Source organism: Hyla sarda, chromosome 3 (genome assembly GCF_029499605.1).
Source record: "Hyla sarda isolate aHylSar1 chromosome 3, aHylSar1.hap1, whole genome shotgun sequence".
In the NCBI taxonomy this organism is placed as follows: Eukaryota; Metazoa; Chordata; class Amphibia; order Anura; family Hylidae; genus Hyla; species Hyla sarda.
The window spans coordinates 170464922-170481529 of record NC_079191.1 but is presented as its reverse complement, the minus strand read 5'-3'; the positions used below and the strand labels follow the sequence as shown (position 1 = coordinate 170481529).

The following is a 16608-nucleotide window of genomic DNA, read 5'->3' as shown; positions in this document are numbered from 1 at the left end:
GGAAAATGGCAGACTCCCACACACCAAAGTGTTTGTGTCCTGTCTTCAGAAGGGTATTAACAATTGGAAGTACTATCAAATAACACAAATAACAATAAGCTCAGATCCCTGGTTTTAGGGATCACAATCAAATGTTACTAAAACAAATGTAATTAAGCATCTATGTAACAATTAATACAGCCTCCAATTAATAATCAACTAAAAAAACAATATTATATTTATTTTTCTTTACATCGTTTTTTATTTATTTATAGGAAAAGGGGGGTGATTTAAACTGTGTATGGGGTTGGCTTATTCACATTTTAAATATTTTTTTCTATTTTTTCACTATTTATCTATTTACCTTCCAATTTCTAACACTCTTCAATAGTATGCCATAAAATGCTGAGGCTGGCTATATTCCAATCGGAAAGCAAGGCGGCAGGTTGGGGCCCTCTGGCTTCATCAAGCTGAGAGGGACCACATGATTACTCTGTGGTCTCGATCAGCTCCCCTGAAACCATTGGCACCAGAACTTTTGCATTTTAGATCCTGGGATCAACTTTATTGCAAGATCTAAAAGGTTAATGCAAGGTATTAGCATGATTGCTGCTCCCCGGCTTTAGAGGTGAGCCCTGGCTGCATATAGCAGCCATTTCTCTCTATCTTCAAAGACATTTAACACGACATGATGTAAGTATGCCTAATTTCATGTTCATTTATTCCCGTCCATGATGTAACTATATGTCATAGAGCGGGAAAGGGGAAATCAGAATTTATTTATATTAAATGTTGGGAGTTAGGCTTTGTTCACATGTTGCAGTTGAGATGTGGTCAAGGTTTTTTAACTGATTTCGGCAACAAGCTGTTTGATTGTCAATGGGCACTGGTATTGAGGCTAAATATGCTATTATTTCAGCCTCTATCTATCTCATCTACATGAGAACCCAGCATTAAATAGGCACTGTCAGATATAAAAACTTTTGATATGTTACAAAGCATGCAAAACCAATAGGTCTTGCAATTGCTTTCATTAGAACATTTTCAGTATTTCATACTGAAAAAGCCAGTCAAACAACTGCCCCCCTGCCTTCTGGAATGCATTCAGTCCTTCTGTGTACACTGCTCCATCCTGGATGTTGGAGGGGGAGGGGCTGTACACACTGCAGACTCATGTGAAGAGAAGGGGAGGGTGGGAGGGTCAGGAAGACTGATGCCGGGCTCTCACTGATGTCTGCTGTGTGAGAGAGGCAGAAACACATTGCATTGCAGACGAAAAAGTAAGTGTCCCTGCATGTATGTGTGTGTGGATATATGTGTATGTGTGTATATCAGTGTGTCTATCTAATGTGTATGTGTAAGAATATAAGAAGCCAGTGTGTGTATGTGTGTGTGTAATAAAGGGGGACTACAATCATATGCCTCCAGCTGTTGCAAAACTAAAAATCCCAGCATGCCTGCACAGCCAAATGATGTGTGGGCATTCTGGGAGCTGTAGTTTTGCAACAGCTGGAGGCACCCTGGTTGGGAAGCACTGGACTGAGGAGAGGGAGGGGGAGGAGGGGGAGTGGTTATCACAGTGAGTACCCGCCCCCCTGCTTCTGGTGGACAAAATTAAGGTATTTCAGAAATAAAGCTAATTCTGAGAGAAATGTAGGTCATAGACACATAAAAAAAGTACATGTATATGATCAGGATGAGATGCTGAGCACCATATAACAGTTTTGTTTTTTTGAGTGATCTGACGGGTATGCTTTAAGCTGAGTTTATACCAAAAAAAATTATATCAAAAGATAAAAAGAAACTGCTAAAAAAGAGGTAGAAAAAGTTGCCTTTTTATATAATTATAATTAGAGATGAGTGAATTTTTGAAAAATGCGATTCGGACGATTTGGTTAAGTCCGTATTTATCCGTGGCGAATCTGTATTAAAAACAGCTATTTCTGGCCTGTAGAGAGCCTCTAGGGGTGTAGAACACTTTGCCTTGGTGTAACACGCATATGGTGTGTGCTGGGTTAGTGAAATAATACTGTTATTCAATATGACATGCAGATTAGAGGCATCACTATTAGAATCACTGCCGCAGAGCAGCACAATCACAGAGTCTGGAGGTGGCATCAGTATGAGGAGACCATATAGTGGCTGAATGACACAGCGTGGAGGTGGCAAAAGCCTGACGAGACCATAAGGCCTCCCAAATGAAAAGATTAAAGATATTTTATAACATTTAAATTGAAAATGTCAAATAGATGAACCTAAAAAGTTTTATTTAATGTGCCAGCAGCATGAGGAGACCACATGGTGGTACAGTGACACAGCTTGGAGGTAGCGGAAGTATGAGGAGACCATATAGTGGCTAAATGACCCAGCCTGTAGTTGGCGGCAGCATGAGGAGACCATATAGTGGCTGAATGACACAGCCTGGAGTTGGCGGCATAGAGGGGGGTGGCCGTGATGTCACGGACATCATGCCCCTTCCCATAGACTTGTATTGAGGGGGCGTGACCATGATGTCACAAGTTGGGCATGGCCATGACGTCACAAGCCTCCAGCGCTGCACCCGACACTCTAAACGAATGTCTGGTGCAGCAGGGAGATCGCAGGGGACATCTTATCCCCTTTGGATAGGAGATAAGATGTCTAGGGGCAGAGAACCCCTTTAAAGCTTCACTCTGTGCCCACATCGCCAGTCATCCGGCACAGAGTGAAGTTCCCACCGTGCAATGGATGTCTGGGGTGCCACAGCCAAGATCGCGGTGGGCCCCAGCAGTGGGACCCTTGCGATCAGGCATCTTATCCCCTATCCTTTGGAAAGGGGATAAGATGTCTAGGGGTGGAGTACCCCTTTAAAAAAGCAATAGGTTGGACATTGCTGAAACAGGGCTTACTTACCAATTGCACTATAATGTGCATCAAATCCTGTGTAACGTTCTTCATTGGAAAAGTCTGACCTGAAGGTAAGACTCAGAAAGTTCCCCGGAGACACAATGACCTGCTGCCCTGGGGCCTGCTCAGTATCTGTACTTTCCCTTCCGCAGAACACAGACAATACCTGTTCATCAGTTTCCACCTAGAATAAAAACCATAGCAAGTTCATTATTCATCTTATGTTCATTCCACTCAATGGAAACAACACAGTTAATATCTTTTCACATAGAGTCTCGAAATGTCTGTCCATGCTCAAGGGAATTCCAAATGTATACATTTAACATATACTGTACCTATAATGGTATACATGATGGTGCCCATGATAATAGACATACATAGGCACCTATGTAAGTAAAGTATTTTTTTTAAACACTGCTCTATGGAACATCACACACTTTGTAGTATTCCATAAAGCAAACCCAGACATTTACAATCCAAACATATGCTGGTGGGAGTATTAATAGCTCCATTTATGGGGCAGTTAAATATTGCTAAGCGCTGAACTCTCTATAGAGAATGAATGGAGTACTGGTAGGCCGCACACTTTTGGTGTACACAATTCATATTGGGGACATTTTTGTCCCCGTTCTCAGGATCGGTGGGGGTTCCAGAAGTTGGACTCCCTCTGAATGGTTTATTATAACAAGATAACATAATGAGTTTAGCTTATCCCTAACATTTATTTTGCCAGATAATATAAAATGTAATAATTTGTCACTTGGAACCATTTAAGCCAGAATGACATACAGTACCTACATCATGTATGGTCTCACATAGTGCGCCTACAGTAATGTTACAGTGATTGCTCAAGTATAAGAGTTGTGACCAGCAAGAACTTGGGTGTGAATAACAGCTGAGCTTCAACTACAATGGCTGGGATCAGGGAAATGCATATTTTGTATCTCTGCAATTGTATGAGCCCATATTATAAAGTTAACACACTATTTTAACCAAATGAAAAATGGCATTAGTTGCTTTCTCTTTTTAATTCCTGAAATGCCCTCCCACCCAATTTTTTGTATGTTTTATTTTATTACGATATGGCATCTATGCCTCACAGTACACAGCAAAATCAATGTAAAAATCAATGATGGAACTGCTAAAATGAAGTAACAGAGAGAAGGGCAGTCAACATGAGGGAGTTAGTCAGCATGAAAGAGGGCAGCAGTCATCATGAAGTAGGCAGTCAGCATGAGGGAGGAGGGTAGTCAGCATGAAGTAGGCAGTCAGCATGAGGGAGGAAGGTAGTCAGCATGAAGGAGGCAGTCAGAAGAAGGCTAGTTGGCATGATGGAGGAAGTCAGTATAAAGAAGGCAGTCAAGAGAGGGAAGAATGATAGTCAGCATGAAGAAGTCAGTCAGCATGTGGGAGAAAAGTAGTCAGCATTAATGGGGTAGTCAGTATGAAGAAAACAGTCAGCTTGAGGAAGAAGGGTAGTCAGCATGAAGGAGGCAGTCAGCATGAGAAAGGAAGGTAGTCAGCATGAAGGAGGCTGTCATCATGAGAAAGAGGGTAGTCAGCCTGAAGGAGGCAGTCAGCATGAGAAAGGAGGGTAGTCAGCATGAAGGAGGCAATCAGCATGAGAAAGGAGGGTAGTCAGCATGAAGGAGGCAGTCAGCATGAGAAAGGAGGGTAGTCAGCATAAAGGAGGCAGTCAGCATGAGAAAGGAGGGTAGTCAGCATGAAGGAGGCAGTCAGCATGAGAAAGGAGGGTAGTCAGCATGAAGGAGGCAGTCAGCATGAGAAAGGAGGGTAGTAAGCATGAAGGAGGCAGTCAGCATGAGAAAGGAGGGTAGTCAGCATGAAGGAGGAACTCAGCATGAGAAAGGAGAGTAGTCAGCATGAAGGAGGCAGTCAGCATGAGAAAGGAGGGTAGTCAGCATGAAGGAGGCAGTCAGCATGAGAAAGGAGGGTAGTCAGCATGAAGGAGGCAGTCAGCATGAGAAAGGAGGGTATTCAGCATGAAGGAGGCAGTCAGCATGAGAAAGGAGGATAGTCAGCATGAAGGAGGAAGTCAGCATGAGGTAAAGAAACAGTCAGCATGAAGGAAGCAGTCAGCATGAGGTAGGAGGGTATTAGTCAGCATGAAGGAAGAGACAATCAGCATAAGTGAGGAGGGTAGTGGGCATGAGGGAGGAGTGTAGTCAGCATGAGTGAAGACAGTCAGCAAGAAGGAGACAATCAGCCTAAGGAAGAATGCCTCTCAGCACTATGGGGAGGCAGTCAGCATGAGGGAGAAGACAGTTAGCAGAAAAGAGGCAGTCAGCATGAGGGCGGAGGACAGTCAAACATGGAGGAGGCAACCAGCATAAAGGAGAAGACAGTAAGCATAAAAGGAGGAGCAGTCAGCATTAAGGAGGGGAAAGTCAGCACAGGGGATGAAGGCAGTCAGGAGCAATCAATGTATAGTTGAAACAGTTTCAGGGAGGAGGGCAGGGGAAGCAGTCAGTATAATTATCATTACTGAGGCTGTATTTTTGAAAACTGCCACTGCAGTTTTTGAGCAAAAGTCAGAAGTGAATCCAGTAGTAAGGAGAAATATGTCTTCTTTTATATTTCCCATTCCTTTTGAATACACTTCTGGCTTTAAATAGCAAATAGGAACTGATGCTTCAACTCACCCCCACGGCCTATCCGTGACCCGGACTCTGTGCGAGGCAGCACATGAACAACAGGGAGAAAGTGCAATATAGTCCAGCGCAGGTCTTGTGCAACAAGTAGATTTATTGTTTAAAAGCCAAAGACAGGAGACATAAAGTAATGTGTTTCAGGTGCATTAGCTGCACCCTTAGTCGTACTTCTGGCTTTGGCACAAAAACTGCAGTGGCAGTTTTCCAAAAAATGACAGAATAAAACGTGTGTGGAAACCTAGCCTTGCTGCAATTTTGGAAAATGAATTGCCACGTGTGAACGCAATCTGAAATGATCTATTCATGGTGATAATTGGTCAGTACCTCTACTGGGTACCTACTCAGGCTTAGTGCCTAGGGCAACATAATCTGTAAATACTGCCCTGCGTATAACATATGAGTACCAGTAATTTACAGCCTGGGATGTTTGCCCCTCTGTTCTTTGTTTTGGGGATTTCATATATTGCATCAGATATTGAAGAAACTGTGTTTTTGTCAATTTGCTAAACTTACTTGTATGGTTTAGACTGCTCTTTTTTTAAAACAACAATTCTGCAAAATTATAAAACATTTTTATTTAATAAAAAATAATAAGTACATAAAATCTATTCCTTTTAATGGATAGCATGTGTCTTATTATTTTTAGTATAGAGATAAATAAAGAAAGAATATGTATAGTTACACAGACACTAGGTTCATTTTGTTCTATTCTTGGTAGGACGTTAACCTGGAGGTCATTATCACTTGCTGTAAACAGTTAGTGATAAACCTTTCAACTGTTGATGAAATCCCAGTAAGTCAGCCGAAGACACTGACTAATACGTTCATTAATATCCTTTAGAAATACCAGTTTATAAATACTGCATGTTATGTGTTGAATATGTTGAATTATTCATTACATTTCCTGTTGTCTTCATGGCACCAACATATCCCACAGAGTTCCTTGTCTCTACTGAAAATCACAATGGGGAAGATTTATCAATTTACCAATCAGATGTCTTCTTTAATTTTGCAAAAGATTTGATAAATCTCCCCCAATGTAATTTCCCTATCTCTCACACACATACACTAGGATTAATTTAATAGAAAGCCAATGGACCTCTTTGTGGAAACCGGAGTACCTAGAAAGTGGGAATTCAGCATTGTCGTTGGTGGTGAGATGTACAGATGGTTTTGGATGAATTATTTTATATGCTAATGGAGTAGCAGCTTCCAGCATTCATCTGCCATCCTACTGGTCCCACAAATCGTTCACAAGCAGGGACACCTGTCATACTGTATACTGTATGCAGTGCAATATGTACTGCATACATAGGCCCAGATTTATCAAACTGTGAAAAGTGGATGGATTTTTTCACAGCAACCAATCACAGCTCAGCTAACCAGCTCTTGTAAAGTGAAAGCTGAGCTGTGATTAGTTGCTGTGGGAAAATCACAGTTTTTCTCTCACAGTTTGATAAATCTGGACCATATTTTATACTGAGTTGCAATGCATACATTCTTGCGCACACTGGTTCGGGTGCGAGAGCACTCCACACTTGCATACAGCATTGCCACAAGACTGTCTGTCCAGTGAATGTAGGGGTCATTTATCCACAAAGTACAATATACACATCACGTACACTTATCTGGATCATGCCTGCCTGACACTGTAAACTTCACATTTACTGGGCCGACTATATTTTATATGCTATTAGCTGAGTACCCGGCGTTGCCCGGATTTTCCTTCCCCATCCTTGTTGGGGAGGAAAATCAACAAAGGAGGAAGCTTTTGACTTCATATCCCATCCCCATATATTGTTGACATATCCCAACCCTATATCCCGTTCCCATATCCCGTCCTCATAACTCAACCTCATATCCTGATCACATATCCCGACCACATATCCCATCCTCATATCCCGTCCTCATATCCTGACCTCATATCTCGACCTCCTATCCTGTCCTCATATCCCGTCCTCATTTCTCGACCTCATATCCTGACCTCCTATCCCTTCCTCCTATCCAGTCCTCATATCTCGACCTCCTATCCCGTCCTCATATCCCATCCTCACATCTTGACCTTGTATCCTGTCCTCATATCCCAACCTCAAATCTTAATCTCATATCTCGACCTCATATCCTGACCTCCTATCCCGTCCTCATATCTCGACCTCATTTCTTGACCTCCTATCCCATCCTCATATCCCGTCCTCATATGCCGTCCTCATATCTCGACCTCCTATCCCATCCTCCTATCCCATCCTCCTATTCCGTCCTCATATTCCGTCCTCATATCTCAACCTCATATCCTGTCCTCATATCCCATTCTCATATCCCGACCTCATATTCTGTCATCATATCCTGACCTTATATCCCAACCTCCTATCCCATCCTCCTATCTTGACCTCATATCCTGTCCTCATATCTCAACCTCCTATCCCGACCTCCTATCCTGACCTCATATCCTGACCTTCTATCCCGTCCTCCTATCTTGACCTTATATCCCGTCCTCATATCCCATCCTCATATCTCGACCTCCTATCCCAACCTCCTATCCCGACCTCCTCTCTTTGTGAGATGGGGTGTGGCTTGCAAGCCCAATTGACACATTTACCAGGAGATGCAGAGCGGAGCTTGTGGCATAAGGTACTGGAAGTCCCATACACTTACATGGGACTTAAATCAAAAACCCATCTTTTATGTAAGGGTGTAGGTAAGGGTTAATTCAAACTATAATATATTTTTATTTATGTTACGTGGGAATATACATTTCCTATTGATTTGCATGGGACTTTAAACAAAAACCCCGACCCTCACAAATGGGAGTAGTAGTAGGAAGTATTATCTAAATATCTCCAGCCGTTTGGAAGCTATGCAGTAACATATATTTCCCATAGACTTGTATAGGACTTTAAATAAAAACCCCGACCCTGGCAAATGGGGGTGAGTAAGGGTTAAATTACCTATCCTATGTTTGTTGTTGACATATAAGTAACATGTGTGCCAAGTTTCATATCTTTAGCCGTCTGGACGTGATGCTGGAACATACAAACATCCGTTTACATATTCAGTGTGGTAGACTAGAATTCACTGATGTAGAGGGCATCTTTGTTATTTTGAGGTGCTCATGTTGCATATGTTTTTCAATTTACTAATTTTGTCTAGTTATTTTACATGCATTAGCGATTTTGTAAAATTTCTTCATTGGGTCCATTCTTGGGAGATTTCTATATTATCAAATCCCTGTAGGTATTTTTATTTGTGAAAATGTGTTTATCGATGTGTTTGTCTTGGTGTCCAAATGTTTATATGTACAATGAAGTTTGAAAGTTTGTGAACCCTTCAAAAAGGTTTATGTTTCTTCATAGATTTGACCTAAAACTACATTAGATTTTCACACCTAAAAGTAGATATAGAGAAACAAATCCATCAGAAATATTAAACCTGATCATTTATTTATTGAGGTGAATATCACATGATTGGAAAAAGTATGTGAACCTTTAGGATTAGCAAATAATTTGCAGGTAAAATTATAGTCAAATGTTTTCACCTAATGGGATGGCAATCAGGAGCAAGTGGGCGACCTGTTTTATTTTAACCCCTTAACGACCCATGACGTGTCATCATTACGTGAAACCATGGTGGCCATAAGAACGCATGGTGTGGGCTCCTGATTTGAGCCCATGTCATACATTGTGTCTTCAGCTGATTTCAGTAGCTGGGGGTCGCTGTTAATAGCCAGCATACGGATATCGCCATGGCCGGCTATGACCCAAAGCTGACAGCGGCATCTACAGGGACTGTTAAACGGTCTCTGGTGGTGTGGATCCTTTCCCCGCAAGGTAATCTACTATTGAGGTAGTCAGAGGGCCTACCTCTCCAGTCACTGGCTGGGATCTTCAATTGATAGAACCTGTCTAGAGCGGTCTGTACCAATGGAGCACAGTTCAATAGAACTGCATTTTTCTGTATGAATAATGCTTACCTACACACAATTGGACACAATTTTCCATGTTTGTCTATAGTGCAATCTTCCTGAAATAAAACTCTTCAACTGGCATTATGTATACTTTGTTCATGGAGCGGACCATCTCATAGAAAACTATTTTTGTACAACTTAGGATAGTCATCCCAAAGGAGTTTGACTTATATTGAGTATTGTTTACTGGATACAATGCCTGATAAAGATTTGTATGACAACTCACAGTGCATTAGAGGCTCTCTATGCTATCATTCTTTGTGGCGTGGGCATGTGGCCTATGGGAAATTATGAAAATCAGAAGCATAAAGACAGTGTATATACTGTATATTATAATATATTTGTTAGTGTATACAGCACCTTGCCAAAATAGATGCCAAAGGTGAACCCCACAATCATATTAACTAGGAATTATGTCTCAGTCTTGTAGATGGATGGCTACGACTATAATTATTTGATATTTAATTATTGTATTGTAGTATCTCCTATTTTAGTTAGTTGTTGTTTAAAGCCTTAGATACTTATACATTACCTACAAGTGAAGGGAGCTGGTTTAGAATCAATGACATTCCTTAAGACCTAAACACAACTCAAATGTTCAACTACTGAATGAAACTAAAGATCTACTATCTATCAATCCAACAAAGGGAATGGACAAACCACTCCAAAGGGAGCAAGGGTCAGACTAAAAGACAGAAATAAGAAAGGAACTGGCTGATATGGGTTCAGACTCTTGTTTGCATATAAATAATACGGCTCCACTTGATCTGCTTGAATCCAAACTCATGTTTTAAGGGCAAGGGTTAAGCAAGCTGTTAGGGTATAGAGGGGAAAAAGAAAAGGAACAAAAAAAAGACTGCATTCAGGCAGACACCAGTGCTGACTATTGTGACAAATCAGCAGGGAACAGTTCACTAAGTCCCTGGCTCCAGTGAAGAAAATTAACAAAGATGTGTAAACAGCCGACAAAGAGCAGAAATGGAAGAATGTAACACTACTTATACTGAAAAACATTTAATGATGGGACATTGCACCTTTAAATCAATAAATTAATCCATAAATATATTCAGTCTATATGATAGTTTTATTAAACTGAACAGTATATTACTGCCGGGAAAGAATTGGATGTGAATGCTCTATGTGAGTATTAACCTCCCCCATCTTTACATAATCCTTAATTTGCACTTAAGGAGAATCTCCCACAAGAGGAACGGTCCAGCTGTCAATCATGTCAACATGTTTACATCATTATCTGGGCCAAGAAAAAAACATTTCATTAGTAACAATCTCTGTGCGCACATCCATCAGCCAGTGCAATGAGATAGGACAGGAAACAGCAAATATTAACTTAACCAGAGACCACTGTGTTTATTTAAGGGCAGAGGACACTTCTCTGGTCTGAATACTCTGGAAAGAACGCTATTTCTCATAAAATCCTCTATGGCAATTTTTATGCAAACACACATTCCTGGTTGTCCACAATGCTCCTGATTTCCTTTTGTAAACCTGACCTGCTTTTGTTGGGTTGTGCACCAAAATGTGGCGCATTGCTCCAAAATAAACCTACAAACACGTAAAAGGTGCGTGACCATACAGAAAAGCGGTGTGTCTCCACAACCTGACCTATATACCATTGAATTCACAGAAAATCCTGTGAATAAATGTTTGGGACTTTCCACCAAGGAAAAGATGGTCAGAACTTTCCCGACCTGTGAATTTTTAAATCCCTATACTAAATGGAATGGAATCCTGCAAGTCTAAAACAACATTCCACACTAGTAAAAACCCAACACTCTTAGTAAATCAGGGCCAACAAGTAGTATGCTTTTAAGAAGGAACAATAGCTGGGAGAGCTGTTACCACAAGGTTAAAGGTCAGACTGGTCCACCAGGATACTTAAAGGGGTACTCCAGCCCTAGACATCTTATCCCCTATCCAAAGGATAAGATGTCTGATCTCTGTTGCGGCACCCCAGACATCCGCTGCAGGGAGCGAACTTCGCTCCATGCCGGATGACTGGCGATGCAGGGCAGAGACTTGTGACATCACAGTCATGGCCGTTCGTGATGTCATGACCACGTCCCCTCAATACAAGTCTATGGGAGGGGGCATGACGGCCTTCACACCCCCTCCTATAGACTTGAGGAGCATTGAGGAGGTGTGGCCATGATGTCACTAGAAGGGTGTTGCCACGACATCACAAGCCTCCCATGCTGCACCCAATGCTCTAAACAAATGCCGAGTGCAGCAGGGAGATTGCGGGGGTCCCCAGCAGCAGGACCCCCACGATCATACATCTTGTCCCCTATCCTTTGCATAGGGATAAGATATCTAGGAGTGGAGTACCCCTTTAAGGGTCCTACTTTAGGCCTCTCCATATCAAACTGGTTTTGGAGACAATAACTTGCCATTAGGACCTATGACCGAAGGGGCACATAAAACCTTATTGATATGATAATGTGAACTGTATGTACAATACTATCAAAACTGGAGTTGCACGTGTTGTTATAGATGGAGGGTGGAACTCCAGAATATCTCCCTCTTCTAAACCCAAGGAACCGTCCAATTCTGACAGTATCTACAAATTGTAAAGTATAAATAACGCAGATGAAGAGAACCTACATAACTCTGAAAAGTCAACATTCGTTTTTATCAATGTACCATTAGGTCTAGAAAAAAAAAATGAGACTGATGTTTTCTTATTCATGACAATAATAAAAAATAATTTTTATAGATGTCATGCACATAAATTATTCCAATAGAAACAGTCACGCCCCCTCCCATAGACTTGCTTGAGGGGGCATGGACATGACATCACGAGCGGGGAGTGACCGTGACGTCATGAGCCTCCACCCCGCATCTCCAGTCATCTGGCATGGAGTGAAGTTTGCTCCGTGTACCGGATGTCTGGGGTGCTGCAATTGAAATGCGGGAGTCACACCGCTGGATAGGGGATAAGTTGTCTAAGGACGGAGTACCCCTTTAACTCAATACTTAATTGTGTTAACTTAAGTGTTGTTAGGCATGATGTCACAAGGTCTGTACACCAGAATTTGGGGATTTTCTGCCATTCTTCTCTGCAGATCCTCTTAAGCTCTGTCAGGTTGGATGGGGACCATCAGTGGTCTCTACAGAAATGTTGCATTGGGTTAAAAGTCAGGTCTCTGTCTGGGCCACTCAAGGACCCTAAGGTGTTACTAAGGCACTCCTTTGCTGCCTTGGCTGTGTGCCAAAAGTCACTGTCTTGTTGGAAGGAGAACCTTTGACCCAGTCTGAAGTCCAGAGCACTCTGGATCAGGTTTCCATTCAGAATACCTTTTTTGTTCTGATATGTATTGTTAGCAGTAAGACCTTATATAGACAGGGCTGGGTCTTTTCAAATCATATCCAACCTGAATTTACTACAGGTGACTCCAATCAAGGTGAAGAAACATCTCAAAGATCATCAAAAGAAATGGGAGGAGCCAGATCTCGATTTTAAGTGTTAGGGTACGTTCACACGAGCGGATTTGCAGCATATTTTACGCTGCAGATCCGCCTCTGAAGGACCCTCTGTATTCTGCCTTTACATGTGCCTGCTCGGAGCGGCAATACTCCGCTACGAGCAGACACAGTGCGATGTGCGAGTCACCGCACGCATGCGCAGTATACTCGCACTTCGTGGCAGCTCTCGGCTTAGCTCATTGAACAGGGGGAGCGGCCCCGATGTGTGCGAGTACATCGCGCGTGTGCGGCGACTCCCACATCGCTTCAGTGTGTCTGCACGTAGCGGCATATTGCCGCTACGAGCAGGCACATGTGAAGGCAGAATACAGAGGGTCCTTCAGCGGGGGATCCGCTGCGAAATACGCTCGTGTGAACATACCCTAATAGTAAAGGGTCTGCATATATATGTCCATGCCAAATTTTAGTTTTTCCTTTTTAAAAAATCAGCATCATTTTTAAATAAAATTCAGTTTTTACATTCTCATTATGGGGTATTGAATACAGATTGGGGGGGGGGGACATCAATTTTTTTTTTTAGGACAAGGCCACAAAATTACAAAATGTAAAATGGTCAAAATACTTTTTTAATGCACGTATACATATAGTTATGGGAAATGGTTCAGTATCATGCTTATTCTGGACTTTGGAGTCCATTGGTCTAGTTATTAACAGCCTTCTCTGTGTGTATGTAGAGCTCCTAACCCAGACAGACTCCTAAACCTAGAATGAGCAAACAATTGAATGAATGAATATACCGTATATATATATATATATATATATATATATATATATATATAATCAGTCTGGTTTGCCTGTAGAGTGGATTGCATTTTCAGCATGTCATTTATCTAAAAACTAAAACCACATTTAATGCTTTGACAAATCTGCACTACACAATTAGAATGTAAAATATATTAGTATTTTTTCAATTGATCTCTATTTATTTTACCTTGGCATAATCATACTCGCATAAGTAAGAGGGCTCCAAGTCAAAATGAATGAAGTACAGCTTAATCCTGTATCCCTCTGGGACAGTGATATTCCAGGTAACCTCCATTTCACTGGGATAAGAATCTGGAAAATTGGGGGTTCTGATCTCGCCATACATTTCCCTGAGCACAATGACATTTCCTTCACAGAGCAACCACAGAAAAGGAGTGACAAGAAGAAATAACCTAGAAAAAAAAAATGATACAATATTATAATACATGTTTGTTTTTGGCCACATACAAAATACTATGAAATCATCTTCTCATTTATTTTTTATGTTGCATTTGCCATGAATACAAGGGGTTAATGCCATCTGCCCCTAGGGTAGCAACATCTGCCCTCATCACACACCGCTATCACATATCTAATTTACCACAAGCACTTTTTAACAGTTATTTGGAAAACATTTCTAAGGCACAAATATGGTTTATTTAAAGGGGTACTCCGGTGGTCAATGTGTTTTTCCGTTTGTGACTTACCCTATTTGTTTTGTTTCATTTCTATTCTTGTTGTTTAGCCTACTCTATTTCCGTCCTTTGTTGTCTTTTTATCCCCCACTTTGTTTTCCTATTTTTGCTTCTATTTCCTGTTTCTTGCTGTGCTGAAAACTACAAATCCCAGCATGCCACATGCCTTGCTAGTTTGGGGCGGCTCCTTTTTTTTTGTTTGTTTGTTCCGCCCTTTACCCATCCTACTATTTTCCCTGGTCGGCCCCCTTATACACAGCACACTAATATAATCAGCCTTGGTTGGGATACACTGTCATACACACACAAACGGGACTACAACTCCCAGCATGTGTCATTCAGGAATCTTCAGTCTGTGGTATTACACCAGCATTCTGCCTCTGTAGTCTCCTGGGGGTTGTAGTTCACCACACCTCTGTAGGGCATACACCAGTGTTTCCCAACCAGGGTGCCTCCAGGTATTGCAAAACTACAACTCCCAGAATGCCCTGACAGCCTTTGGGCATGCTAGGAGTTGTAGTTTTGCAACAGCTGGAGGCACACTGGTTGGGAAACACTGGTGTAACATGATGTGTATGCTGAATAGGCTAGAACAGTGTTTCCCAACCAGTGTGCCTCCAGCTGTTGCAAATCTACAACTCCCAGCATGCTCAAAGTCTGTCAGGGTATGCTGGGAGTTGTAGTTTTGCAACAGCTGGAGGCACACTGGTTTGTAAATGCTAGCATACACACAACAGGGACTACAACTCCCAGCATGTGTCATTCAGGAGTCCCCCCTCCCCCTTCACATATAGAGATCATTCCCAGTATGAGATTTATTCCCCTGCAGTCCATACATCCCCAGCCTGTGCACCTTCTCATTCTCCCCTTCAGATAACACTTATCTTCTCTGTTTTCCTTCTCCTGTGCAGACCTGCATCCTTAGAATACAGAGCAGGGGGAGGGGAGGTGAGGAGCTGTGTACTCAGCTGGATGAGATGAGGGGCGTGGCTTATTTTTCTCATGCAGACAAGAAAAAAAAAACACTCTGAACTACAGAACTTCCTGCCCAACAAACAGGTAAGAAAAACACATACATGCTGCCAAAACATATGACACATGTATATTGCAAAAAAACAAAACTTGCAAAGAAGATGCCATATAGTCAAAAAAATTAACCACCGGAGTACCCCTTTAACCTTATAAATTCAACTACAAATGGGTTGTATGTACAGTATACAATAGACATATTACAGGATGATTTATGTAACTAGAATAAAGTAGGAAACTAGGACTCTAATTTTAATAATTCTCTTCCCAAAAATATGTATAACAGTAAGAGGGTACAACATAAAACATTGTTGGGCATGGAAAGAACTGCATTACATTTAATATTTAAAAGCAGACTAGTAATCTTTGTTCCACATTAATAGTACTCAAGATACTCAGGCTGTCTCAAACTTATGTAAAGTAACTCACCAATACATCAACAGCAGGCACAACACACAAAACATCAAACCCTGTCTGTTCAACAGCTACTATTTGAGGTTTGATGTTTCCTTAAATCATTCTGACAAGAAAGAACAAAGAGACACCAAAAGATCTTGTATGGAAATGTTGATGAATACGTCCTTGCCGTGAGAAGATTATCCCTAAGAGGAGCCAATGATTTCAGGAAGTTTACATGGAAGTTCCTTTGGAGAAGTATTGTTGTTGTATATTTTTTGTGTGTCTTTTATCTTTTCTTTTAAAATTGAATTTTTTAAATAACTTATTTCAGGGTGCTCTTACAAGTTACAAAAAAGTTGTCCAATTATCGGGGTCTCCTTTCTCTCCATTACCATCTGGACAAAATAGCTGTTATATGTAATTCATAAGTAAAGACTTCTGACAGTTCAGACCTAGAAAACATGAATTTCTTTTTTCCTCCTCAATTTTCTAAAACCATAACTCTTTTACATTTCCATCAATGAAGCCATATGAGGACTTGTTTTTTTGCAGGACCTGTTGTACTCTGTATTGACATCTGTCATCTTACCATAAATAGCAAAACAAAAACATATTATTTGTAGAGTAAACATTTTGCAACATTTTTTTTTTTTTTTACACAGTACACTTTATAGCAGTGGTTCTTAACCTTGTTGGAGATACTGAACCCCACCAGTTTCATATGCGCACTCACTGAAGC

General features: G+C 41.4%; 1 protein-coding gene across 2 annotated transcripts in view; it reads right to left on the bottom strand.

The window, feature by feature from the left end:
* MASP1 (MBL associated serine protease 1) overlaps window positions 1–16608 on the bottom strand; it is a 68611-nt gene that overhangs the window by 41624 nt on the left and 10379 nt on the right. For both annotated transcript variants that reach the window (XM_056565470.1, XM_056565471.1), the window contains exons 2-3: window positions 13934–14159; window positions 2872–3049 (exon numbers count right to left, since the gene is read on the bottom strand). In XM_056565470.1, coding sequence (XP_056421445.1) covers window positions 2872–3049; window positions 13934–14159 — 404 coding nt within the window. The remainder of the gene's footprint in view (window positions 1–2871; window positions 3050–13933; window positions 14160–16608) is intronic.